A 26,868-nucleotide genomic window follows, 5' to 3' on the forward strand; every position below is an offset into this window, starting at 1 on the left:
AAAGAATTGAACTTGCAGAAGTTAGAGCATTGCTTTGCTCGCTTCACTGGTGAGATTTTTAATTAGTTATCTATTGCAACTGTAGCCAGAGAAGAAATCAATTTATTTTCAGAGAGTAAAAATATGGTCCTTTTTTAAATGTTAAGAAACTGGAAGCCTAAACCAGCAATTCTAGGCAGCTTCTAAATATATATTAAATGAACACGTATCTGGAATATGACATAAACATGACATGAACATGGCAGACAGAATAAGTCTTTAAAAAGTAAAATCATTAAAGGGGAGAATACTTCCTATTTCAAAGTATCACAACTTCCTTTTGTTTAGTGTATGTCTAATATCTTCTTACTCTTCAATACAATGCTGTTGCAGGATAGGTGTAAATTGAACTGTGTGATTCAGGTTCCTGTCATAAAGCATTGGCCAATGAAAGCTACCAATACATGCATACCTATTGAAAATATTACTATGGAAGATGTTGCACTTCCCAGCACCCCTGTTCTTTTTTGGTGTTCTGTAGGATGATGAAGAAGAATCGAGCAGAATAGAAGCTGATGAGAAAATAGTACTGGATCCTAACAGTGAGGAAGTTTCTGAGAAAGATGCAAAGCAAATAATTGAGTGAGTATTCTTTAGGTGCTGGTTTCAGTAAGGAATTGTGTTGTCTTACCATGATGCTCCTCAAAAGTAGCGTGCTTTAGATTACAGTGAGTTGTGATAGCTTCTCTGGCATGTTAACATCTGCTGGAGAAAGAACATGATCCTTTGGTACTACTTGTGTCCTTCTCATAAAGTAGCTTGCACCATTTGGTGTGCTCACCACAGCTGGGGATTTGCAGTGTTTCTGTAAACAGATATATATTAATATGTGGTCAAAACACCTGTTTGTTTGTGGGTATTCACTTTAGTTCTTTTTGTGCTTTCCAGGACAGCCAAACAGGACGTGGATGATGAATATAGCATGCAATATAGTGCTAGAGGATCTCAGTCCTACTATACTGTTGCTCATGCAATCACAGAAAGGGTAGAAAAGCAGTCTTCTCTTCTTATTAATGGCACACTGAAACATTATCAGGTGAGAAATTATCAAAATATTAAAATATTTAAAACTTGGAATTGTGTTTGATGTTTCAGTGTAGATTTTCAAGTTGCAATCTGAAAATTTGTTAAGAAATGCAAGTAGGTTAGAATCTGGTAATTATATGGACAAAGCAATGACAGTTACTATCACAGATCATGCTTCATACATAACAATTGAATAATAATAGCAACTTTCTGCATATATGACAACTTTTTTTCTCATTGCAGACCAATAATATTTCAGTTTTGCTACCCTTAATAACCTGCAAGCTTGATTTTGCTATTTGTTTTCATTTGTGATGGGCTAACAATATTTTTCATCTTCCACTATTTAAAAGTTTAGTATTTTATTTTTTAGTTAAGATCACAGTATTTCAGCACAATGACAGATAAAATTTGGAAAATATGTTTTGCTATGGAGGTTGATGTCTTGTATTCTTTAGACATGCACTGGATTTACTAACTGAGAACTTCTGTATTCTGACATGAACAAAGATTCTCTTATGACTGAAAATCTCTGTGGTACATTTTTCAGTACTTCTGCTATTGTATAGCTTTCTAGGAAAATCCAAGAATTTGCATCTTTTCTGTGATCAGAACATTATTCTACCTAAGCATAAAACAAAGAGTAGTATTTACCAAGATACAATGAAGTTGCATATCTATTTCTGTTAGCAGAGAACTGGGAGGAAGACTTGTTTCTTAAGTATGCATAATGTTACAGTTAGAGCCCCTTCTTCCTACGCTTCTCAGCACTGCCACCTATTACAGTAGCTTTTTAAAATAATTTAAAATTCAAGTGTTAAGCTGATTTCTCTTTTTGAAGCATTTTAGAATTTTTATATTGGTTTCCTCAATCTGGGACATGGTGGGAAAACAAGAGACTGAACAAAAGCTGAAATGAGGTTTCAGACTGGATGTACAGGAAGGGACAGCATTGGTGTGGAGCAGGGGCTTAGGGAGGCTTCACCTAGAAGGTTTTCGGTCACTGATAATGTGAAGCTTTGAACAACCTGGCCCCAGGGCTGCACCTTCTTTGGACAGATTTGCATCAAGAATGCCTGAGGTCTATTCCAAATAGAATGATTCTATTCCAATAGAATGATTGTACTTGTTCAGAGCAAAATTCCATTAAAATTCCATCTCAATTTGAATTTTGTTATGAAGCTTTAGCATTTCTAAGTGTCTCACTGTAAGCCCTTAGCAGAAAGAGGAACATGCCATGTAGAAATTGATTTTGAACATGGTAAGTTAAATAACTTTTCTTGTACTGATGAGAAATTCTGGTAAGACAAGATAGAATCCATCCATCCATCCATCCACTTTCTCAGCTGTTGTATCTTTATTTTTGCTGCCCTGCTGTCCATATGTTGTCCAGCATGAGCACCCAGTGAAGGTGGAATCCAATAGATGCAGTCAGCATCCTTCTTTACTGCATAATCCTGATTCATTGTCTGGGAAGGCTTACCTGGTGTACTGAGTGAATAGTGGATGATAATAATAATTTGATGGCCATGTGAACTTAAAGTGCTTATTGACAGGAAATTAGGATTGTGGTAGTTCTTTTACTTCCTGAATTCTAACTACTTATGGAACACAGAAATAAATTATGCAGTTCTGTGTTTTGCAGTGCAATTTCCCTGTGTGCCACAAAGCAAAATAATTCAGTCTGTGGAGTTAAACAGACACAGGGATTACTAATTTGAGCTGGTCTTTTAGCTGCTCAGTGTGATATTTAGTTACTGGGTAAGTAGATTCATTCTTTATGGTGTCCCATATATATAGTAATTGCATCAGAAGTAAGAGGCACACTTGTTGTAAGAGCTTTATGTCAGGATAACTGAGGCTTTGCTTTGGTTCTAGCAAGAATGTTCCAAAGGAGACTGTTTCATGGCTCATCCCTTTACTCCCTGTCTTTCTCTGTCCTCTAGATTTTACATGCTTTTTCCTTCTCAACATTTTTTCTGCTTTTCTCTGTTTCTTACTGTCGAGTTTGGTCAGATTGTCTCTTCTTTAATGTAGGTATGTGTCAGTGGAGAAAGTTCAGTGACACAAATACAATTTTCTTATTCTTAGATCTGAAGCTACTTTGTAAGGGGGACATAGAGTTGCAGAACAAATTCTGATCAACTCTTACCCTGTGTATTAATTCCTGTATGTAAATCAGTTAGCATGTACATAAAGCCAGTAAACTGATACCATTATTTTGGATACTCTCTTGCAGAGTTTACTGAAGTTAAGGGAAGTTTACTTCAAGCATGTAGTGTTCTCTGTTTCTCAGGCGTCTTAATTTACTTCTGTCTCCATGTGTGAGACAGATCAGAAGTCTGGGTCTGAGAAGCAAAAGATTGCTTTGCACTTGCCTGAGTAATGTGATACACACGTATGTGGAAGTCTGTGTGACAAGGAAATAATCTGAGTCAGTGCTTTCTAGCAGTACTCCTTTCAGTATGAAGTAGACATTTCTCAGCTGCAATACTCTGGCTTCCTTCCAGCTCTGAGATTTTATATACAAGATATGACTGGACAAAGGGGCCTTGCTATGATGTTTAGAAGTATGGACAGGAGGCAGTAGATGTATATGTGTCACAAAAGCTTTAGCATAACGGTGATGCAGTTAGCAAGCGTGAGGTTTACATGCTCTGCAAAGACTTGATGGATTTGGTTTTAAAAGATTTCAACTAACTTAAGCAGAAGGCATGAAGTACACACAGAAAGTTTGACATTTGGTGGTGCTGAAATTAGAGAACAAATTCTTGTAATGTTGAATATTTCTGAACCTTTCATGTCAATGCCTATGTTTTTTTGTGCATGGTACAAAAACTCCTCTGTTTATGAAATCTAATTTCATATTATGGTCTCTGCTGATCAGGAGTGAGCATTTCCATGTAGATGTTACTAGAAATTTATCTTGTTTCGGGTTTATTTGTGGGACGGAGGTGTCTTGCTTTTGTTGTACACATGGTCATTATTTCTGTGAGTTTTAAATAACTGAAACTATTATTATTACTTTCAGCTCCAGGGACTGGAATGGATGGTTTCACTCTATAATAACAATCTGAATGGAATTTTAGCTGATGAAATGGGACTTGGGAAGACAATACAGACTATTGCACTCATCACTTACCTGATGGAGCACAAAAGACTCAATGGCCCTTATCTCATCATTGTTCCCCTTTCGTAAGTAAAGGATTTCTTTCAGCTGTTATAATTCTAAGCATTGCAGGTAGGTTTGTTCAAAACACACACAAGTTTTCCGTGTAATGAAAAGATGAGGTGCACAATGTAATTACCCTGAGATTGGACAGTATATTTTCATGTCTTTGCAGTTAATTTTTTAACGCTAGAAGGGTGTCCAGAAAGCTGAAAAAGCACTTGGTTCCTTGAGTTTCACTGACATCTCTTTTGGCAAATTTAGTGAATTTACTGTAATTCACTCTTTAGCCACTAGAGGGGGATGGTATTTATTTCATATTACGTGCACTCCCTTCCCTATTCAACTTTTAACTGTGATATTAAAAATCTTTTGCTTAGTTCGTTAAGCATCTGGATCCCCATCTGATACCAAGTAATCATGCTTTAGTGAGGTTGGGTGATCTTTTAAGTGTGTATAAGTAGCTATGGATGTAGCCTGGATGAATGATACTGATGCTTTGGACAGGTGTCCTGATTGATTGTTTAGTGTGCTGCCCCGTTTGCTTTCTCTTATATTTCAAAGATGCTGCTTGTTTTATACATTTCTTTTAATGCGTTTTCCTTTCTCCAAAAGTGAATGTGTCAGTTTTAGTGACTGGAAGTGCTGTGTTTTAAATAAAAACTGCCAGACACTGTAGAACTAATGCAGGGTTTTACATATTTGTGTGTGTGAGCTGCTTGATGTCTAGAAGTTCTGGGCCTTTTCTTTAGATAATTTGTACACCAATTGTGCTAGATGTGTTGCAGGATTGGGATAAATTTTATATATGACTATGTCTGTGGCTATGTCTTTTGATTTCTTTTGAGCTCTCTTGCTGTGCTGCAGTAGTAACTGATGGTCTAACATAAATACCACAGCTGTTCCTAATTGTATGAATACAAATCCTGAGCTCTAGTGTGAAAAGAAATGGCTGGGAGAATAAATAAAACAAAGTTAAAAGGAGAGTGTTGGTAATGTCAGATTTCAGATGGGCACAGTAAAAAAAACCAAAAAACAAACCACCAGAAAAGCAGATTTCCTTTAAATACTCTAATGATTTTTCTTATGTTTCTAAAAGACAGGAACTGAAATTTATTTCTTGTATACGTTTTGTACATTTTCCCTGCCTGTTTTTAGTAGCTGGCACTGCTTCCATCACAGTTACAGTAAGAAATTTAAAAAAAAAAGGAACAACAAAACCTCAAGGTTGGGTTTTGCTGCTGTATTGTGATAGCAAATAGCTCATCCATAAGAACATATTCAAACAGCAGAAACACAGTGCAAGAGTGAGCCTGTGTGGTGGCACTGGGTGGCACTGTGAGTGGTTCTACCCAAGCAAAACACAGATGAATAGTGAATTTCATGAGGCTATATTTGAAAAGCTGTAACATTAGTTTTTGAGTTAGGGTAGTATATAAGCACTCACAAGTCTATTTTTTGCTCAGGATTGTCTTTCTTATCCTGAATGTCTACCAAAATACAAAGAAGTATGTAGAATTCTACTCTGAATTGGTTTCAAACTGACCCCTAAACAAGAGTTGAAAGAGGGTTTCACACTTTTTTCCGTTTAGTCGCCTGTCAGAATTGCTATTATTTTATTAAAGTATATAAACCGCATTTTTAAAAAATAGGCTGTCAAATATGATTGATTACATGAAATGTGTTGAAAATTTGACAACTTCTTGGAAATATTTATGAAGTTTGATATATATATTTTATAAATGATGAAATATATTACTTCTTTCTGATCTCTGTAACAGGACTTTATCCAATTGGACATACGAATTTGACAAATGGGCTCCTTCTGTGGTGAAGATATCTTACAAGGTTTGATTTGCTTTCTATATGATTAGAGTCACACAGATGAGTATAGAGCCAGTTCTGTTGCCCCTGCATGAATTTCTAAACTGTTTGCTCATGAAGTTTTGCCATGTATATTAGGTGCTAAGCAGTGAGAATTAATCATATTGAGAAAACTATTATAATCAACTAGTTACTTTCACATAGAGAAGCACTAATAAAATTGTTAATGATGAGATTGCAAGGCTTCTGATGAGTGTAATATAAATTATATCTGTTTAGCATTTTGTAGATAGCTGAATAACTACTTTGCTGTTTGGCTGCTGTAGGAGTGCCAAGCAGTTTGCAAGGAGACTAAATCACTAGATGTGTTTCCAGTGCCCAGAGTTTTACAGTCTAGCAACTATTTAAGGGAAGTACTCTGAAGAACTCTGGAAGGAATTGACATTATTTGCAGTACTGGAAGATTACAAATTCATGTGGTTGCTGGTGTCTGCTAATGCATAAAACCGGTGTATTTTCTTCATCACAAGAAAGAGTAACTACTCACTTTCTGTCTTTTAGGGTACACCTGCAATGCGCCGCTCACTTGTTCCTCAGCTTCGAAGTGGAAAATTTAATGTTCTTTTAACTACTTATGAGTACATAATAAAAGACAAGCATATCCTTGCTAAGGTAAAAATGACTGTCATCTCTTAACAGCAACAAAACCTTTGAGACATCTTCAACTGGTGCATAGCAGAAAACACTTTTTTGAATATAGAATTATTCTATCCTTCAATAAAGGTTAAACCATTAATTTATTTTCTCTTTCTCTCTTACAACTGCACTTCTCAGTCACAGCTCTTCTCCCTGTAAACACCAGGATTTTCCTGAATGTGGCCAGGAGACAAATTCCTTTGTGTCAGTACTGTACACCTGCCTGTCTTTGAAAAACTTTGACTTCTCTTCTTCTGCTTGAAGGCACTGAACCTAATCTGCAGTTCTGACCTTAATTTTTTCCAGCTGTTTTTGATCTGAAGCTTACTCTTATTAGAGCCTTTTGGGCCATGTGGTCACTTTTTCACAAATGGGAAGTAGTTACCTGTATAATAACTTTGGCACCCTGACTCTTTACTACACATGGCCCAGTTCTTAAAGGCTGACTAACAGTCAACAGATATGCCTCAGATGTTATCAATTAACTTGAAACCTTCTGTACTCTAAGACTGTTTCATGTACACACAAAGCAGAGTAAGGAGGTATTTTTGCTGTAAAGTGAAACTATATGGTTCTGCTATTCCTTGGTTTTTCACTTTCACTTTATTTCATTCATTTATTACATACTATTTATTTAGGTTATTTATTTTTCCTCTCTGAGGCAAAGGCAATGCATTTCTTAGCATAATTCTGAATATTTGAGAGTAGTTTGAGACTGCAGCATAGAGGCAAAACCCTCTAGTTTTGCCTAGCCTTGCTGAAAGATAGGAAGGACAGCAGTGTCATTCAACCTGCCCTGGGAAATGGAATTAGTTAGCACCTACAAAAATACAAAGCAAGGCCTGCCTTGTCACATGGTCATTGTAGTACATGTCTTGATTTCCCATGTTGTATTACAGGTGATAACAGAGGGCTTGAGCAACTTAACTTTCCACAACTGCTGAGACTGTGAGAAACTTTATTGGAAGATGTAGTAACTGATCCAAGATTATCATAATTATGCTGCTTTGTTCTTGAGTAAACACAGAGGATAGCTGAAGCAAAACAAAGTTCAGGGTTGCTTGTGAGCATACTTATTTTGTAAAAAATGCTTTTTTGTTCTGCCAAGGTTCCTGTTGCTGACATGTCTATTTGAATTTTAGATGTCTCTTTCTTCCACTGCAAACCATATTCTGGCCTTAAAGGGACAGTGACTTTAATCTCCTTCCCAGAAGTGAGAGGAATCCACTGTTTGCTCTTGCAGTTTGTGTCAGAATTCTGCATCAGATTCAGCATAACTAAGAGTTTGTTTCTATTTTTGCTTCTTCCAAGGGCAGTGATACTTGGGTAGTCCTTGGTTTGGATTTTCTCATATCTAAGAATGACTCATATCTCAGGCTTGACATATTTTTGTTAAACACCTGCTGGGAGGAATTTAATTAAATCTGACCTGCTCTTGGTTTAGTCAACTTTTCTTCTTTTTCTTGCAGATTCGATGGAAATACATGATAGTAGATGAAGGCCATCGAATGAAGAACCATCACTGCAAACTGACTCAAGTCTTGAATACTCACTATGTGGCCCCTAGACGAATACTGCTGACTGGGACTCCATTGCAGAACAAATTGCCTGAACTTTGGGCTCTTCTCAATTTTCTCCTCCCAACCATCTTCAAGAGCTGTAGCACCTTTGAACAGTGGTTCAATGCCCCATTTGCCATGACTGGGGAAAGGGTACTGTGGCTTTTTAAGCATTCTTTTATTATAATTTTTATAATGTTTATTAAACATCAGAAAAAACTCCACTTTGAAAACAGAAGGGAGCTTATACAGAAGTATGAGTACTTGAACTCTCCCTGATATTTAGGGAACTGATGTAACTTTTAGTTACATCACCTTTTTTATAATGCAGAAAATTTTTATATGTGTCTTTTTTGACTTTAAGTCAGTTTGGTTGTAACATGGAAGTCATTACTGACAAGACATTACCTAATATACTGAGTTGCCTTGTACTGACTTTTATTAACTTCTGTAGGTTGACTTAAATGAGGAAGAAACTATTCTGATCATCCGTCGTCTCCATAAAGTGCTCCGACCTTTTTTGCTGAGAAGATTGAAGAAAGAGGTTGAATCCCAACTGCCAGAAAAGGTTTGCAATAAGAGGAGTTTTGGAAGGGGTTTAATAACTTTTCTAAGCATTTTGAAATGTTCCTTTTTTCAGATTTAATTTAGAGAAGAAGACTTCCTCAGCATCTATAGGTTTGTTTGTTTATAAATCTGCAAAGAAAGTTGGCCACTGAGGAATCCTTGCATACCTGAAATTTCATCATTCTCAGGATTTTTCACCAGCCTGACAGCTTTAATTGTATTTGTGATTATCTATGTAAGACATTCAACTTGTTCCTGTAATACATGGGTTCAAGTTGCAAGTTAGCCATGCACTGTGGATTAGATTCTGTCCTTTCCCACGTTCACTGCATCAGATAAAACCTTTGCTCCCTTAGTTTACATGGTAAATATAAAATAAAACAAATCTTATTTTTAATTATTGTTTTAAATTGTTAAATTTGCAGAATGAAAAAACTACAGACAGTTCTTACTAAAATTATGTCAATGTGTTTATGGTTGGGTTGTTTGGGGTTTTTTTTGCACTAGGTGGAATACGTGATCAAATGTGATATGTCAGCTCTTCAGAAGATCCTGTACCGTCACATGCAAGCCAAGGGAATTCTTCTCACAGATGGTTCTGAAAAAGACAAAAAGGTACAAAAGAAAGACTAAAGACATAGGAAACAATAAGTTAACAACATAATTCTGTTTTACAAAATCAGTACGTAGGCTCCTACTGCAGGTCTCTGTCAAGGGACAAGCTTTTAGTTTACAAGACTGCAGCTAATGCTCTCTGTTCAAAAGGAAAAAGTAGGCTTGTATTCATTATAGGTACAGTGCCTTTCTTCAAATAGGAAATATTTGATTGATGGAAGACAGCATTTCCCTTCACCAAGTTTTATCCAGTAATGTACCTGTATAATTGTGATTGTGGCAGCACTGGTACAGTCTTGTTTTGGTCAGCTAGAGCTGTATTGTTTACTTTCTGACAAGATCCATTAGTGAAAAAGTTCTTCAAGACAACAGTAGGATTCAAAGTCATGTAGTCAGATTTAGGCTGTGGATTAGTACATGTTGATTATGCCATCATGAGACTTGATCCAGTTAATACAAGGTATTTAAGTTGCCATTCATCAGCTTGTGTTTATACTTTCCACGTTATAACAAATGGGAATTAGTTTGAGTTATAAGCATGTGCACCCTGGTATGTGTGATGAAGTGCAATCACATACTGGCTTTGCACCATGCTTTTGGAGGTTGCATTGGTACAGTGGGTGGCTTTTTTTATTCAGTATCTTATTTTATCTACCTTGTGGATTGCACCTTTTGTGCAATCACATTGTTTTCTTTGCTGGTGCTTACTCAAACTCCAACCAAAGCTGGTTCTTATAACTGGATATTGATACTCATCTTCATAGTTCATTGGGGTTTTTCTTTGGTTTTCTTTTGGTCATGATTTTATTTTTCCTCATTACTTTATGTTCATCTCTTGTATTTTTAATATAATCTTGTATCTTTAATTTTTATATATGTCCTTACATTTGCCCTACAGATTGAATTTTGTATCACAGTCTTATACTTCATTCCTTTTTGGAGTCTTTTTCCTGTTTTCAACCAGCTCTGCTGTTTTTTCCCGGTTTGCTTCTTCACTCATCTTTTGGCTTAGCCACTTCAAATTACCATTGCTATCTTGTAAGCATTTCCCTCTTCTTCCCTTCTCTCTGTTTTTCCATTCTTGCCACTCTCTCTTAATTTTATTTTTCTTCAACTGTATCACTAGCCTCCCTGATCCACGCTGCCTGCAGGGGCAGGTGGTTGTTAAGAATTCTTGGCTTCAGTGATCAAATGATTGCTGAGTTACAAAAAATCCTTTTTACAGCTTTGACCTGGGAACAGCTCAGACTAGACAGAATTCATTAAGCTGAGAATCTCTAGAAAATTACTTTTAGAGTGATTATGATCAATCCACATTTTGGAGCAAATTTGAGGGGATTTTGAAAGGAATAAAAACAAGTTTTAGATGTATGGAGTGCCCTCTCCAAATATAAAATCTCCACTCAAAATGTGTGATACCACTGTATTTTACAGAAAAGGAAAGAATATTATTAGTGAATTATATGATCAAATACCTTACTTTTCCCTAGTTTTGCTGCTGGAAATTGCTAAATTGTCTTGACTGAGTTTGTTAAAAAAAAACTGAATTAGCCATACAGTAAATTTGGCACTCTGATTACGTTTTTATAAGACAAACACAAAGCAAAGTGTCATTTGAAAGCATTAATTGTTTGGCAATGTTAATATGATCTATGTTCTTAAAGTTTTGTCCACCAGGTGCAATTAGTTTTTATAGCCTTACAGTTTAGTCTAGCACAACAGACCATTGAGAGGAGGTTTTGACCATATACTTCATTAAATATTAAGATGACCCAAGAGATTTGGCTGTCTCTAGGTTTTTAGTTGCCTGTTGCCCTGGGTTTTGCTTGGTCTGGAAAGAGAAACCCGTAGACCCAGTTAATAGGCAGGAGAAGATACAGTAGAATTGGAAAACATTTGGTTAGAATTACTTTCAATTAAAGAGGGTTCCAACCTGATGGAATTTGTATGGGTTCATAATAGACAGTATAAATAAGCAGCATGCAGGACAGGTGCTTTGCTTCTCACCATGAATACTGAGGTAAATAAATCATGCAGTTTGTGGATTACTCTCTTTTTTGTTGTGGAGCATCTGTATGGTAGGTGAATTTATATAGCAAGACAACTGCACACTTGCTTCTGGTTTCATGGGAGGTTGGGGTGTTTTTTGGCTGTTTGTGGATTTTAGTTTGTTTTTATTGTTTTTTAATTAGTGATACAGTTGTCTGGCTTGGGATAGAAGTATTTTTATGCCTGTTTTTAAAAATACACATGGAAAGCTTTATTATTAAACTAAGAAATTGGATTTCTGATTTGACTTGCATTGTTTATACCCACAGGGAAAAGGTGGAGCAAAAACTCTTATGAATACCATCATGCAACTGAGAAAGATATGCAATCACCCATACATGTTTCAGCATATTGAGGTAAGACTGACAACTTTGATTCTGAGAGTTGTTTTTAATAAGGTGACTAACATATTAGAAAATCGATGTTGAAGCAGTGTGGGGGGAAAGAACATCTCTGTCCAGTTCATTTGTGCTGACAAGGACATACTTGAAAAAGTTGGTCATTATGGTCCCTTATTTTTAGAAACAAATGAACCAACCACAGTCTCTTTACTGGTAATCTGAAATCCAGTTTTACAGAATTTAATCTTGTGGAGACACTGTCTTTAACAAATGAAGATTTTTTGTTTTTTTAATTTAAGACATCCCATAGCAACTTAATCTCTACTTAGACCTGATCTACAATGTAAGGAATCGTTTAGGATCTCAGTAACTGTCAGGCTGCTAAGTTTTCATAATAGCAGCGAAAATTGCTGTATTCTATCCAACCTATTCTTTTCAGTGAAAATGCACTGTCTATATGGCATCTCTCACTAGGACCTAAAGTACCTAAATACAGTTATATTTGGAAAGATTGCAAGTGTCATATATATCTGGAATGTAGTTACATTTAGATAACTGTATAAACAAGTACCTACTGTGATGTATTATTATTATAGTTTTCACTCTTTGTTACCTTGTGTGCTAATTAATTAAATTCAATAATTTGCAAATAGAACTTCCAGTGATTATTATAAACTAATGAGGTTCTACTGTATTTGCAGTCTGATAAAATGTTCACTGCTAGATGTTACTTCTGCAAATTGTGTGTTTCAAATAGTAGTAGTACAGGAATTCATTAGGGAGACCACTGTTGCTACAAGGTGGATTTCAAGAGTATACACAAAGAATTAATAATTTTGGTTTACTGTGTAGTGTGTAATAATCTGTTCATTGCTTATAACTCTGCAGGAGTCCTTCGCTGAACATTTAGGCTACTCAAATGGTGTCATCAACGGGTAACTCAGTTTTTCATCATGTCCATAATGTTTTATTGGAACTAATGTTTCTCATGGTACATGGCAACAAAGTCAAACAATTTATAGAAAGACAGAGGAGGCACAGGACACACATTTAAAGCGAAAGATAACAGTTATAGTAGTGTTATATGAGCTTTTTATAACCCTCTGTCTCATTCAGGGGGACAGGCAGAGAAAATTGTAAACTGATGTCATCCTTACCCCTTACTTTGAAGTGGCTTACATACCAACTGAAATTTATTGGAATGACCCTTCAGAGACACTAGTTGGGATTTTCTTCTCTTTCTTGTTACTTTTGCTTTCTGATTTGCCTCTTTACCATCTTTATTCCAAATTAAAGTAGCATTACTTGTATTACTTGAAATGAAATGGATTTAAATTTTGTTCTTGGCACTTCTTTGTGCAACTATCTAGAAATGGAAGCTTTCCAATGCATTTTCCAAATGCATCTTCCACCTGACCCTCTTTGTGTTCAGGTGTTAATGTTTTTTCTTAGTATTATTATTTTTATTATTATAATTTTTCTTAGTATTATACCAGACTGTTCCTGCCCTTAACTACTGTACCAGACTACCTGTATCCTCATCAGTGTTGTCTTTTGCTGATTATTTATGTATGCATATCACAAGGCCATGTATCTTCTGTACTTAAGTATACCATTACTAATGATAAATTGTATTTTGAGAGTGCAGACTCAAGGTTAGAAGAAATTACATGAAATTTATTTTTGTAAAGCATATTGCTGTGATGATAATTTAGACAGCCTGTTTACTTTTATTCATCTTCTCAGTTATGATTTGAATTTCAGTGCTAAGAGTCTGTTCTGCAGATAATAGCATAGAATACAAATTAGCTACTAATCAAAGCAGCTAAACATTATTCAAGACTACTAATTAAATTCTTCACTGTATGAGTGGTGTGATACCGGAACAGGCTGCTTAGGGAAGCTGTGGATGCCCCATTCCTGTTAGTGCTTAAGACCAGGTTGGATGGAGCTTTCAGCAACCTGGTCTAGTGGGAGGTATCCTTCACCATGGCAGAGGGGATTGGATCCAGATGATCTTTAAGGTCCCTTCCAACCCAAACCATGCCATTATTCTGTGATCCTACTAAGGCTGGATGACAAAAAAGTACATCCTCTCTCAAACTCCTCCCGTTATCTCTGTATATTAGTCCGTCTTGGAATATTGCACTTGCATTTGCATGGTAGTTGAATGGAAAGATAATTTTTTTTATAGTGTGTGTCTGATGAATGCAGATCACAGCTGTGGCAAATGGCAGTTGAAAACAAAACTAGCAGATTAATATCTTAACTGATAGAATACTTACTTAGCTGAGAAATAATGGTTTTTTTGATAAATAATGAAACAGAATTGAGTTTCTTCAGAGAAGGTGTTTGGTGTGATTAGAATCCATGAAGTTTTTGTAACTGAAGAAAAATTCCTTCCAAACAGAAATTCACATTAACTTTATTTTATTGTAATCAACATAATTTTAAAGAGAGAAAAGTGCTATTAGTCTTGTTTATCTAAAGTAAATTAATCTGATTATACTGTCAAAGTCTGTTGTACTCTGACATGATAATGACTAAAAGCTTTTCTAAATGCAGGCTGCTTCTGTCGTTTACCATTCTTTCATTGTTCAACAGAGCTGAACTTTATCGGGCCTCAGGGAAGTTTGAGCTACTCGATCGTATTCTGCCAAAGTTGCGAGCTACTAACCATCGTGTGCTTCTTTTCTGCCAAATGACATCGCTCATGACAATTATGGAAGATTACTTTGCCTTTCGAAATTTCCTTTACTTGCGTCTTGATGGTAAGCTAAATGAAAAAAAAAAAAGGATAAGTAAGTGAGGAGGTAGCATCTTCTTTAGTTTGGGCGTGGGAGACCTGAGTTCTAAGTATCTTACTTGCACATCAGTGCTGTCATGTGACTCTACAGAGATGCACACAGGTTCAAAAATTATTTTACAGATCTATGAAGGAGAATTCTCCAGGGATGTTTGTCAGAAAGCTATGGGAGTGGACCCTTAAGCTTCAGTTTACTCGAGTTTTCTGTGCTCTGTCAGACAAGATTCTGAGCAAGATGTACTTCCACCTCAGTAGAGCTGATCTTAAATAACTCCATTGTCTCCTTGACTGTTTTCTTTCAACTATCTTAACTTGCAAACCATTTGGTCAAGGCATTGTTTTGTTGAAACTTCGTCTGATTTGGAATGCAGATTATGTAGAGGTTTGGTGGTTAGGACGTGATCTCTTTTTCAAACAAAGTTTAAAATCCAAGACCCAATCAGTTGCCACTATGTAAGTTGTCTGAGAGTATTGTCATTATGAGAAATGATAATGCCAGTGTTTTGCCTAGATTCCAGTGGAATTAATTAATGATTACCTATATAAAGATTGACTGCTGTTCTCCACAGCATAGCTGAAATTCAGTGACAGGTAAAGTATTACATGCAGTTTTCTTCCTGAATTTCACAGGAAGGTCAGTAGCCTCATTTATTTTTATATATATATATATATATATATATATATGCGCTATTACCTTTGAATGAAAAGATGGTTTGCAAACAGAGTGGAGTAATACTGAAAGGAAAATAACTAGAAATGGTATATCTCACGTGAGGCATACACCTGCTTGGAAGAAGTTTCCGTTTTGGCCTGCTTCTGTATGTTGATGACCTCTCCCTCATACTGACCCTCTTAAATACTGTTTTTACTTGATGTGCTTATCTCACACATAATAGTGTTACATAGGGCCAGCATTTATTTGAATACTACTTCAACAGAAAAACAATTATTTTAAAAAATATAAAGAACAGTATAAGCAAAGTGAGAGTTTAAGATCCTTCTGAATATTTTTTACATTTTATATTGACTCTTTGCTTCATGCTTTATTTGGAAGAAAAGGTAGTATTGAGATGTATTTTTGTCCTTTACAAATATTAAAGAACATAAATTGAAAACACTATTATCTTCAAATGTAAGACAGGCTAATGAAACTGAGCCTCAAATGAGCTGTTTCACTGTGCCACAGGATGTCTTTCTTAAACCTTGCTGAAAAACATAGTACCATGCTCACAAAACCATCCTTGCACCTGTGGCCTGCAGATGTTTTAATGCTTGCACTCAAGAGCAACGAACTGTATTACACTGGAAATGATTTTAGTTACTTTGCACCATTTATTCAAAAATTAATTCTTTTTCATGCTACAATGCCTAAGGGAATACACAGTAAATATAACTCCTTATTTTGTTTTGGGTTTTGCAGGTAATCCATTCAGCTATTCATTTGAACTTTTTTTTTCTTTCCAAATTCTGTGATGACAAGTACTTTGCATGCCGGAATGTAATATTTTTGTGGATTCTATCTAGCTGTCCATTCCCATGAAGTGTTTTCTACCCTAGTCATGTGTTTCTTAAAGGAATTGCTGTCTGAGGGCCACCAGTTTGTCTGTGTGATTATATTTGGTGTAGCAGGGAAGTTAACTTTCCTTCTATCAGCCCATATCGTGCTGTGCTTTGCATTTGTAAGTGGATAGGGTTGATAACACACTAGTGATAATACTCCAGTGCTTTGGCTTTTGCTGAGCAGTACTTGCACAGTATCATGGCTTTCTCTCCAAACCACATCTCCACCTGCAAAAGAAGTAGGCTGAGGGTGAGCCAAGACCCAAACAGAACCCTGACCCAAACTGATCAAAGTTATGTGCTCAGTAATAAAAAACTGAGGGAAGAGAGGAGCATGCAGGGGCATTCCTCATTATGGCATTTGTCTGCTGAAATAATTATGGGTGCCAAGTTTCTGCTCTCCAGGAAGTAGCTGGACAGCTGCCGGACGATGGGAAGTAGTGAATAAATGCCTCTCTCTATTCTGCTTGCATGCACATCTCTTGCTTTAATTAAACTGCCTTTATCTGAGCACAGGAGCTTTTTTATCTTGGCTTCTTGGTTTTACTGTTGAGGAGTGGACCTGACAGGGCTGGGGTGGAGCGTGGATATCTAGTAGGCACTTGGGGTCAACCCCCCACAGTAATAGAAAAAATTCGTATTCTGTACATAAATCAAAACCTGAGTAAAAATAGCAAAAGTTCTTTGGTTTTCTGTATAAAGACAAAAGTGTAAAAAGGACAAATAAAACGGTGGACAAGGCTAAGGTGATCCATATATACTGTTGTTGAGGTACATGAAATTCATCCAGTCTTCAGAGTGCAACAGGGCTTGGTTTTTATTTAGAACTTTGTCTACATTTTCACCACCACTGAATTTCTTGCCTTTTCTCCCTCAGCCATTGGACACCATAACACTCAAGATAAGACATTTTCAGAATTATTTTTCTTTTCATATTAATTATGACTACAAAGGCAAGCATTGACTTTTCAAAAAACATACAGATGCTGTTGTTACCAGAAGGCATTAATCAAGACAAGAGCTCTCTTCTGTTTGTGTATAGTAACTTACATTGAAATTTATATGAGTCATGGAAAGGTATAACAATATTAGCAAATATTTTAAAGTCCACTATTGAGCTATCAAAAGAAATATTTAGAAGAAGCCCACCTCTTAGATGTGCTGGGTAGCTGACCAAAACATTTGTGGCCAGTTTATTCTCTACTGTGGAAAGTGTGGCAGAGATGAGAGAAGTGAGTAAGCTAGAATTTCCTTTCCACATGTATCTTTAGCAGCTGACATTGTATTTATATTATTCCAGTTTACATCTTTGCTATAGGGTATTGTTTTTATATTTCTTTTCAGGCACAACAAAATCGGAGGATCGAGCTGCTCTGTTGAAGAAGTTCAATGAGCCTGGGTCACAGTACTTCATCTTCCTGCTGAGTACAAGAGCTGGAGGGCTTGGCTTAAATCTTCAAGCTGCCGACACTGTTATAATCTTTGATAGTGACTGGAATCCCCACCAGGTTATTTACTTATCTTAATGAAATATCAAAAAAATTAATTATACTTTTTGTATTGCTTCTTTAAATTGGGAATTTAGTCTGGAATATATCCAGATAACTCATAAAAATCTGCTTTGAGAGAAATTTTTGAGGCAAACTGCTAGAGTTGGGAAATGTTTTGGTTTGAATCAGTGAAGTAATTCTGTGGCTCTGTGTATGTGGGAACCCCCGTGGACTTGTAGGGTCTTATGAGACCAGTCTTATGAGGAAGAACATTACTAGCAAGGCTTATGAAAAGGCCAAGGCTCTTAATGCCTTCTTTGACTCAGTCTTTATTATTCAGACCAGTTATCCTCAGGGTACACAGCGCCCTGAGTGGGAAAATGGGGAATCCAGGAAGAAGCAGTTAACAACCTGCTACATACTGTACCTGGACACTCACAAGTCTGTGAGACCAGATGCAATCCACTAAGATCACTGAAGGAGCTGGTGAAGGATCTGGGGAGCTACAAGCCTGTCAACCTGACCTTGGTGCCTGGAAAAATTAAATATATTGCCCCTTCTCAGTCACATGCTTTCAGGAATTTTTTTTTTGCTTTCTTCATTTGCCCAGTACAGAGCATGTCCATGTTTTTTCCTTTGATTTTTCCTCCTACCTGGGTCACATTAAGTTTTGGGAAAGAAAACAATGAGGAATGAGGCATGTGAATTGTGGTGGCCTGTAAATCTGAGTGTTTCTTTATATAGCAAAAACATTCCAGCACTATAACGCCCTTTAAGCAGAGAATTACTTACGTAGCACACTTAAAATATAAATCTCTCTCCGTGTTCTTTGCTGAATAGGACTTGCAGGCCCAAGACAGAGCTCACCGAATTGGCCAGCAGAATGAAGTTCGAGTCCTGCGACTATGCACTGTGAACAGTGTGGAAGAGAAGATCCTTGCTGCTGCAAAATATAAGCTGAATGTAGATCAAAAGGTTATTCAGGCTGGCATGTTTGATCAGAAATCTTCAAGCCATGAAAGGAGAGCCTTCCTACAGGCTATATTAGAGCATGAAGAAGAAAATGAGGTAAGGTAGTTAGAAATAATCAGTAGGAAGATGTGTCAGGAAGTATTGACTGATTTTTTTCATCAGTTACAGATTGTCATCTCCTTTGAAATTAGTAATGTCCTCATTTTCCTACTATCCAGTCAAAGAAACAAATTCATTTTCCTCTTTTTTTTGGTTACAGAAATAGGTTATAGTATGGTTATGATGGTTATGGATTGTAATTAAACCTTAGTGTAGAATTAGGTATAGTAACTTAAACCCTGGCTGCCCTTTCCATAATACTGGCAAAAAATATAATCAAAGAAAGACTTTTTTTCTTTCCAAAAACTAGGTAATCTGATTTTCAGACATGCTGAGCAGCTAGTGTTATCTAGGATCTGTAATGAAAGACCCGCCTTAAAGTGCTTCTTTAGATCTTGGGTAAAAGTTAAGATCTGCTTCAATGTGTTTGGAGTGTAAGCCAGCCAAATAACTTACTTTCTGCTACTGTGGCCAACCTGGACTTCTGGTTACCATTTCCTTTACAAGAAACAATTAGCTGTTTAAAAGCAGCTGTCAACTTTTTCCTTAAAGTAGTGAGAAGTGAGGTTATAGGCTCACTGTTTGCATGTCCCTGTCTTTTCATTGTTTTTGTCTCTGTAATTGTGATTGTGGAATCGTGAGCCTCTTGTTTTTTCTGTCACTGCAGACTCTTAGTGTGAACAAAACCGAGTGTTTGGATAAAAGCTGCATTTGGGAGTGTATAAATGTATTGTTTATACGGAAAACACAAGAAGTCCCACTTTGCAGTTACTTTTTCCCACCTCAAAAACTTCTTATACTGGTTAAAGACATGGAGATTTCAAGCCTAATTTTGCCTCTGAGTATGTCTTGTACGTCTGAACATGATGCACAGGGAAAGAAAGATTCTGGAGATTGTTTCACAGCTATCCTTCATTATGTGGTGTAAAGTTTCGAAGACCAAGGTTTCAATAATGAAACATTTCAGTAGTGGTTCATAACACAAAAGGTTTCAATAATGAAACATTTGTGTAAACTGCTTGTCTTGTTCAGTATTTAGAAAAATCTAATACGTTATTAAGCTAGAATTTTTTGTCATTATTTTTGAAAAGAAATGAAAAAAAGTTTCAGTTTATCAGTAATTGTAGAAATTACTTATCAGTAGTTATCAGTAAAATGCAGAAATAGGATGATGTGTATGTACTATATTTGATTAAGTAAAACTGTCTCAAGCAGCCAACACCATCTATGTGAGTAGATAGATCAACTTGAAGCCAATAGAAATTTTCAGTAAGCCTACAGATTTGTTTTTGAAATTAGCAGAATTTTGTTGTTTTCAAACTCTAGAAAATACTTACCTGACATTTGAAACATTTGAAAATGTTTCAAAAGTCAGGACTGCAGTTCAGGCCAATTTTGACATGCCGTATATCATAGATGACTTCAGAGTAATCTGCTTCTTGTGTGTTGGTCAAATACACTTGGTCTGTCATCCTGAAGCAAGCCAAGATTAAACCAAGGCTTGCTTGCCATAACCCAGCATCAATCTGTAAAGCAAGCATTAATATTTCAGTCAGTCTCCAAACAGACTGAAGCTGAAGACTTGAAAGAAACCTACGTTGTGAACAGACCATGCAAAATTTTATCCAAGCACTGAAACTCCTGAGGGAATAGGAGGGATTGAATTTGCACTGGGTCTGCACTGGTCCTGGACCATCCTACACTGGTCTGTCATTGCTTCTTCATTACTATAGCATTGGAAACAAAATTTGAATATCAAATGAGAGATTGAGAAAAAAAAAAAGTAAATATCTCAAAAGTTATTATTATCAAACAACTTAGACTTGCAAATTGAGGCTGAGATTATTTAGTGACCACCAAGTTAAATATTCCTATGTTAAGCATCCTTTAAAGTTGCATATCAAAGCTTTTCACACTTGTATGTAGAGGGCCATATTCTTTTTGCACTTTCCTAGTAATTGTCTTAAATTCAGCATCAAAACTCGACTTGTTTCTCTTTCTTTTTTCTTAGTGTTTTTGATCTTTTTTCATTTGGGGTACTAGATAAAGCAAAGAGGTAATTTCTGTTTATTTAGAAAAAATATATTAGAATAACAGGAATATATGACAGATGATTAGAAGTTACTTGTTTGTGGAGGCATTTTTTTGTTCGCACTGATGTTCATAAATATTTCTTCTGCCAAGACTACCTAGTTGACAAGAAGATTATCAGACTAAACACAGGTGATATTGACACTGTCATTACAGCTTTTGTTGTAGGATCTCTTATTTTTTTCAGGTTACAAGTTGCTTTGAGATGATAGGAAGAATGTGAAACTTTCACTGATCCTAGAAGAAGGGATCTATACTTTTTTTTTTGTTATGTATTTAACCATGTAACTTCCTTTTCCTAAACATTAAAAGAGCACTGATTTCCCAATTCCTTTTTTCAGGTTAAAATTTAAATGATATGTACATGGAAGTACAAAGGTGTTCATTGGGAATTGCAGTGATAAGAACTGTATTTTTTTCTGAGGTGCAGAAATCTTGCCAGGGGAGGGAAAGTAAGATGTATGGATAGAGATAAAGTCATACTCTGTTTATTTCTGGAGAATGTAAAAAGCTACAGAATGAGAGGTTTTTATGGTACCATATGCAGCATTCTGTACTCCTGTTTCAATGAGTATGAAACATGATTTTTTGTGAAAAATTCTAAGTCTATACCGTAGCATAGGTTCAGTAAACCCTGTGTAGGAACTAGTCTCTATAGTTTTATTGTTTTAATTAACCTGTTGTCAGACTTTAAACACAATGTGCTTTCAAAATAATCCAGGGAAGGAAGCTGAACATTGTGGACTCTGGTTGTGTTAGAATGGGTATCATAGTGGTTCAGCTTTAACATTTCTGGTTGAATTCTACAGTTTACATCATTTTTTCAAGGAGTGGTCCTGTTTTTAGGAAATAAATGATTTTGTCTGAAGTCAGAGGTTCACATCTCTGACTATAAGCAGATAATTATCAAGACAAAGAGGGATTGAGCAGGTTTTTTTTCAGGACTTCTTCATTCTCCTTGCTTTGACAGCAAAGACTTAATAATACAGAATGGTATTTCTGGGGGAGCGCTGTAAAAAAAAAAAAAAAAAAATTCTGTGATTCTGTGAAAACAGCAGAATGGAAGTGCATATATTTTAACTGAAGCACTGTGCTTCTGACCCAGGAAAACCACAACCCAAAATTTCCTGGTTGCATATTTGCTCATTTCCTTATTCTCCGTTTATGATGGTGGTAGTTAGTCCCAGTAATCTCTCTAATGTCTATAAATTGCTGAACTCTTGGTTTTTCAAGGCTTTTAGTTTCATTTTGAGTGTTTCACACCTGCTGTGTCAAAAGAAAGGTCAATGCAACACTGGCCTGATGGTGGCTATTGCTTCAGGTTGCGTGTAGCTTCTTTCTAACACCTCTGTCTATCTGTGCAACCAGGAAGAAGATGAAGTTCCTGATGATGAGACTCTGAATCAGATGATTGCTCGACGTGAGGAGGAATTTGATCTCTTTATGGTAAGGATGATACATGGCTGTAAGCTGAATATCTTCTCTCGTGTTTTTAAGAAAGGATTTAACCTTTTGTTTTTCTAATTTTGGAAAACTTTGTTGGAGGAGTGGCTTTTATTAACTTACATTGTTCGTAGAAACAAAGGTAGTCCATGTAAATACAGAGTTCCTCATGTGACAGGAAGAGTTCAGAAAACCTTGTGGAACTGACAGTCTCGAGGAATAGTGTGGCATGACCTGAGAAATACAATGCAAAACTCATAGTCACAGTTTGGCTTTCCAATTCTACATCCTCTTTTTATTTTTCACCATTTCTTCTGACTTTTGGGCTATGAAGTTGCCAAGGATAACTACAGGAACTTAATAAGACAGTAAATTAGTGGACTGATAGTGCTATTTTCTTTGTGGTTTAACTGGGTTTTGTCATGGGGCCCATTTAGCTGCATCTCTGCTGCTACAGTTGTTGAACAGTTACCAAAGCAGAACTAGGGACAGTAGTTCAAATGCGATAAACTCAGTTTTATTAGTACTTGCCTTTTTGTTAGTGCTTCAACAACACTGATGGAATAATTACATATCAGTATAGACATGGCTGTTGCTTTTTAGGGTGTGTACTGTGCAAAGATTGCTGGAGGACATTTGAGATTCAGTGATACAGCGACAGGAGAATGTTTAAGTACTGTCAGAGGCTGCTTTGTTCTGCCAGGTGGAACATGTCATAAGCTCGTAAGTGCAGGAAAGAAAGTGTATCAGGTGATACTGACATAAGCAGCCATTGACAGGATGACAGGCCCTTCATCCCTAACCATTTTCAGTTCAAGGATCAGTCTGTAAAAATTCAGTTACACAAGTATGCAGGGGACCATTTTATGTTAGCTCAGAAGAACAGAAATCTCTGAAGCTAGACTGAAAAAAAAAAAGTGAAAAAAAAAAAGAAAGTAAAAGAAAGAAAGAAAAAAGAAAAAAGAGAAGAAAAAAAAAGTGCTACTTACAATAGACTTAGCTGAAAGCAAAAGTACGAGACAGAAAATCACCTTTATCCTGGCCCAAACCAGGACACACCTGTCTTCTTAAAGTTTCCTTCAGTGATTTGGGTGTAAAGAGATTTACATGGCAGAAATGAAGAGGTGGCCATTTGATTCAAAACTCAAAAGGAGTAATTCCAGCTGAATTATTGGCCGAAGGTGCTCTGAGTTCTGTGAAAGCAGATTTGCTGCTGGAAAAAGCTTCTTGGTACTTCTCCTTTAGATCGAGAAGTAAGGAACTAATCCATGGATTGAGAGTAGTTAAATTAGTGTCTCTTAGCTAGACATTTCTACAACTTAATCTTTTTGGATTAAATTTGAAGTCTATTAGCAGCCATTGAGTAAAACCATTGAACAGCCCAGACGAAAGACAGCTTTAGCACTGTGTGGGTTGAAGTTACAATTTTCATAATAATTTACATGGATGCTTTTATGAGCTTAAATAGTTTGTAGTAATTAATAAAAAGTTTAATACAAAGCTAACATACTTTGATAGCCAAGAAGTTAAAAGTATTTAAGGTAGAAACAGTAAAGTCAAATACTAATTGTTAAGTAATACTTTTAATTGTAAACAATGATTTTTTTTTTTACATTTATGGAATTGTAATTGTAAAAGTTTGAAAAACAGGTGTGGCAGTCAGGGTTATTTGCCTTCTGTTTATCAATATTTTAGATCTTGAATACTCAGATAAAGAACACAATGACAGGTTTGTACTGTCCTTACCTCAGTCATGCATGTGCTGTCTCATTGTGCTGTTAAGGCTGTGCAGATATAATCACAATGTAGCAAATGCCAATATTCAAGAAAATGTGTTGGTTCATTAAACTAGGCTTGGAGGTATGAAAATGTGTATTTTGCATATTTAAAGTGAGGAGTTCCAAAACAACAGGCAAGAGAGCAGATCAGTTCCTTGAGAGGCTGTTCTGTGGTCAATTGTTACTACTACAGGACCTTGACACTCACAAATCTGTGGGACCAGATGTAATCCACTGAGATCACTGAAGGAGCTGGCGGAGGAGCTTGCCAGGCCTCTCGCCATCATTTATCAAGAGTCCTGGTTAACAGGAGAGGTCCCAGGTGACTAGAGGCTTGCCAGTGTAATGCACGTCTACATGAAGGGATGGAAGGAGGATCTGAGGAGCTACAAGCCTGTCAGCCTGACCTTGGTGCCTGGCAAAATTGTGGAGGGGTTCATCTCAAGTGCACCTACATGGCAAATGATGGGCACCAGGGTATCAGGCCCAGCCAGCATGGGTTCATGAAAGGCAGGTCCTGCTTCACCTACCTGATGTCATTCTGTGACCAGGTGACCCACCTAGTGGACGAGGAGAAGGCTGTGGACATTGTCTGCGTGGATTTTATCAAGTCTTTGACACTGTCTCCCACAGCATTCTCCCAGAGAAGCTGGGAGCTGATGGCATGAGCAGGGGTACTCTTTACTGGGTTAGAAACTGTCTGGATGGGCAGGCACAGAGAGTTGTAGTCAATGCTGGTGTCTGGTCACCAGTGGTGTTCCTTCCCCAGGGCTCAGTTTTGGGCCTGGTCCTGTTCCATGTCTTCACCAATGATTGGTGAGGGGAGTGAAGGCTTCATCAGCAAGTTGTCAGATGTTACTAAATTGGATGGGTTGATGTGCTTGATGGTAGAAAGACTCTACAGAAGGAACTGGCTGGGTTGACTTGATGGGCTGAGGGTAGCTGCATGAGGTTTAACAAAGCCAAGTGCCAGGTCCCGCATTTCGGACACAGCAACCGCAGGCAGCGTCACAGACTTGGGAAGAGTGGCCAGAAGGCTGCCTGGTGGAAAAGGACCTGAGGGTGCTGGTCAACACCTGGCTGAATATGAGCCACAAGTGTGCCCATGTGGCTAAGGCGGCCAGCAGCACCCTGGCCTGTATCAGAAGGTAGTGTGGCCATCAGGAATAGCAAAGTGATTGTCCTGCTGCAGCTTGAGTTCTGGGCCCCTCACTACAAGACAGACATTAAGGTGCTGGAGTATCTCTAAAGAAGAGCAACGATGCTGGTGAAGGGTTTAGTGCACAAGTCTTACAAGGAGAGGCTGAGGGAACTGGTATTGTTTAATTTGGAGAAGAGAAGGCTGATTGCAATCCAGAACTACCTGAAAGGAGGTTGCTGTGAGGTGTGTGTTGGCTTCTTCTCTCAAGTAAATAACAGTAGGACTAGAGGAAACATCCTGAAGCTGTGCCCGGGGAAGTTTGGATTAGATATTAGGAAGAATGGCTTTACTGAAGGACTAGCCAGACACTGGAATGACCTATGACCTGCCCAGGGAGGTGGTGGAGTCACCATCCCTAGAAGTATTCAAAAAACATGTAGATGAGACACTTTTTTTTTTTTCTTTTTTTTTTTCTTTTTTTTGTCCTTTTTTGTGAGGAGGTAGTGAGGAGACTGACAGTTGGACTCTGTGACCTTAGTGGTCTTTTCCAAGTGTGACAATTTTGATCACATGGTAGAAAAGTTTAGAAAATATTCAGGAAAAGGTCAGTTTTCAATGTGATCTGTGCAGCACTTGTAATTTCATAATAGTGTGCTTCAACAATTGTTAACTCTTCCTGGGAAAAAAATTGAATTATCTTTTTTATGTTACGTTTACCTAAAGATTCCTTATGTTAGAACTGCCTTTCATGTGGAAGAGTGATCTTTCAAGCAATGTCTTTCATCAAAAGGAGTGCCGGTACTCAAGTTGTGCTAATGCATTTTATCTTCTTAAATCCAAAATTACAATATAGTAGCAACCAAGTGCATGAAGAACTTGCTTTACACTGAGTGGCTTGGTTGGGTTTTTTGAGGACTTTTTAAATTATAAAGTGGAAAGTTTAAATTAACCACATTGATTACTTTATTAGTTATAGAAAAATAGGGGAGGTCTGGTTTGAAAATACATGTTTTGGTAAGATGTGTGAGTACATGACCAGATGTTCCCTGGAGAAAAAAAGCAGTTTTCAGTAGTAACCTAAGAAGAAACAAATGGCTATTTTTATCTCTTATATATCAAATTGACTTAGAATGTCTTTTAATTTTTCTTCCAAAGCACTTTTATTTCAGAAAACAACTGAAATATAAAATATATTAAAATATACATATAAAAATATACTATAAATATACTGAAATGTATTAAAATGTTCAGTCATTGACTTAGAGATAGAAAAACATGGTCATCAGAAAAAAAAAAAGAAGAAATTACAGCATTCACTGCATACTCTTGATGTCATTATTATACAGTGTCCCTAAGTTCACTGAAGTTCTCTTCTAAACAATAGAGAAATCAGTTTCATTGTAATGTTTTTGCCTTCTCTAAGTGTAGCTTGCTGGTTGCAATGTTAGCAATAAACAAGGCACATGCCTGGGTTCAATGAGACATTTCTTTTAAGTTAATTTGGTTTGAAATAGATGTTTTTTTAAAGGTCAGGTGTGGAAGTCTGCTATAAAAACCTAAATGCTCTATAGCCTATTCATCATTTTTTGAGATAATGAAGGGT

The 26,868-nt window shown here is 36.7% G+C and overlaps 1 protein-coding gene across 4 annotated transcripts in view; it reads left to right on the forward strand.

Moving 5' to 3' along the window:
• The window catches only part of SMARCA2 (SWI/SNF related, matrix associated, actin dependent regulator of chromatin, subfamily a, member 2), a 108,100-nt gene that overhangs the window by 47,148 nt on the left and 34,084 nt on the right, over window positions 1–26,868 (forward strand). For all 4 annotated transcript variants that reach the window (XM_030467983.1, XM_030467985.1, XM_030467986.1 and 1 more), the window contains 14 exons: window positions 521–621; window positions 928–1,075; window positions 4,097–4,260; window positions 6,016–6,082; window positions 6,620–6,730; window positions 8,224–8,466; window positions 8,768–8,881; window positions 9,388–9,495; window positions 11,814–11,900; window positions 12,774–12,820; window positions 14,490–14,656; window positions 17,596–17,759; window positions 18,582–18,809; window positions 22,272–22,349. In XM_030467983.1, the coding sequence (XP_030323843.1) occupies window positions 521–621; window positions 928–1,075; window positions 4,097–4,260; window positions 6,016–6,082; window positions 6,620–6,730; window positions 8,224–8,466; window positions 8,768–8,881; window positions 9,388–9,495; window positions 11,814–11,900; window positions 12,774–12,820; window positions 14,490–14,656; window positions 17,596–17,759; window positions 18,582–18,809; window positions 22,272–22,349 (1,827 nt within the window). The remainder of the gene's footprint in view (window positions 1–520; window positions 622–927; window positions 1,076–4,096; window positions 4,261–6,015; window positions 6,083–6,619; window positions 6,731–8,223; window positions 8,467–8,767; window positions 8,882–9,387; window positions 9,496–11,813; window positions 11,901–12,773; window positions 12,821–14,489; window positions 14,657–17,595; window positions 17,760–18,581; window positions 18,810–22,271; window positions 22,350–26,868) is intronic.

This window comes from Calypte anna, chromosome Z (assembly GCF_003957555.1).
Source record: "Calypte anna isolate BGI_N300 chromosome Z, bCalAnn1_v1.p, whole genome shotgun sequence".
Lineage (NCBI taxonomy): Eukaryota > Metazoa > Chordata > Aves > Apodiformes > Trochilidae > Calypte > Calypte anna.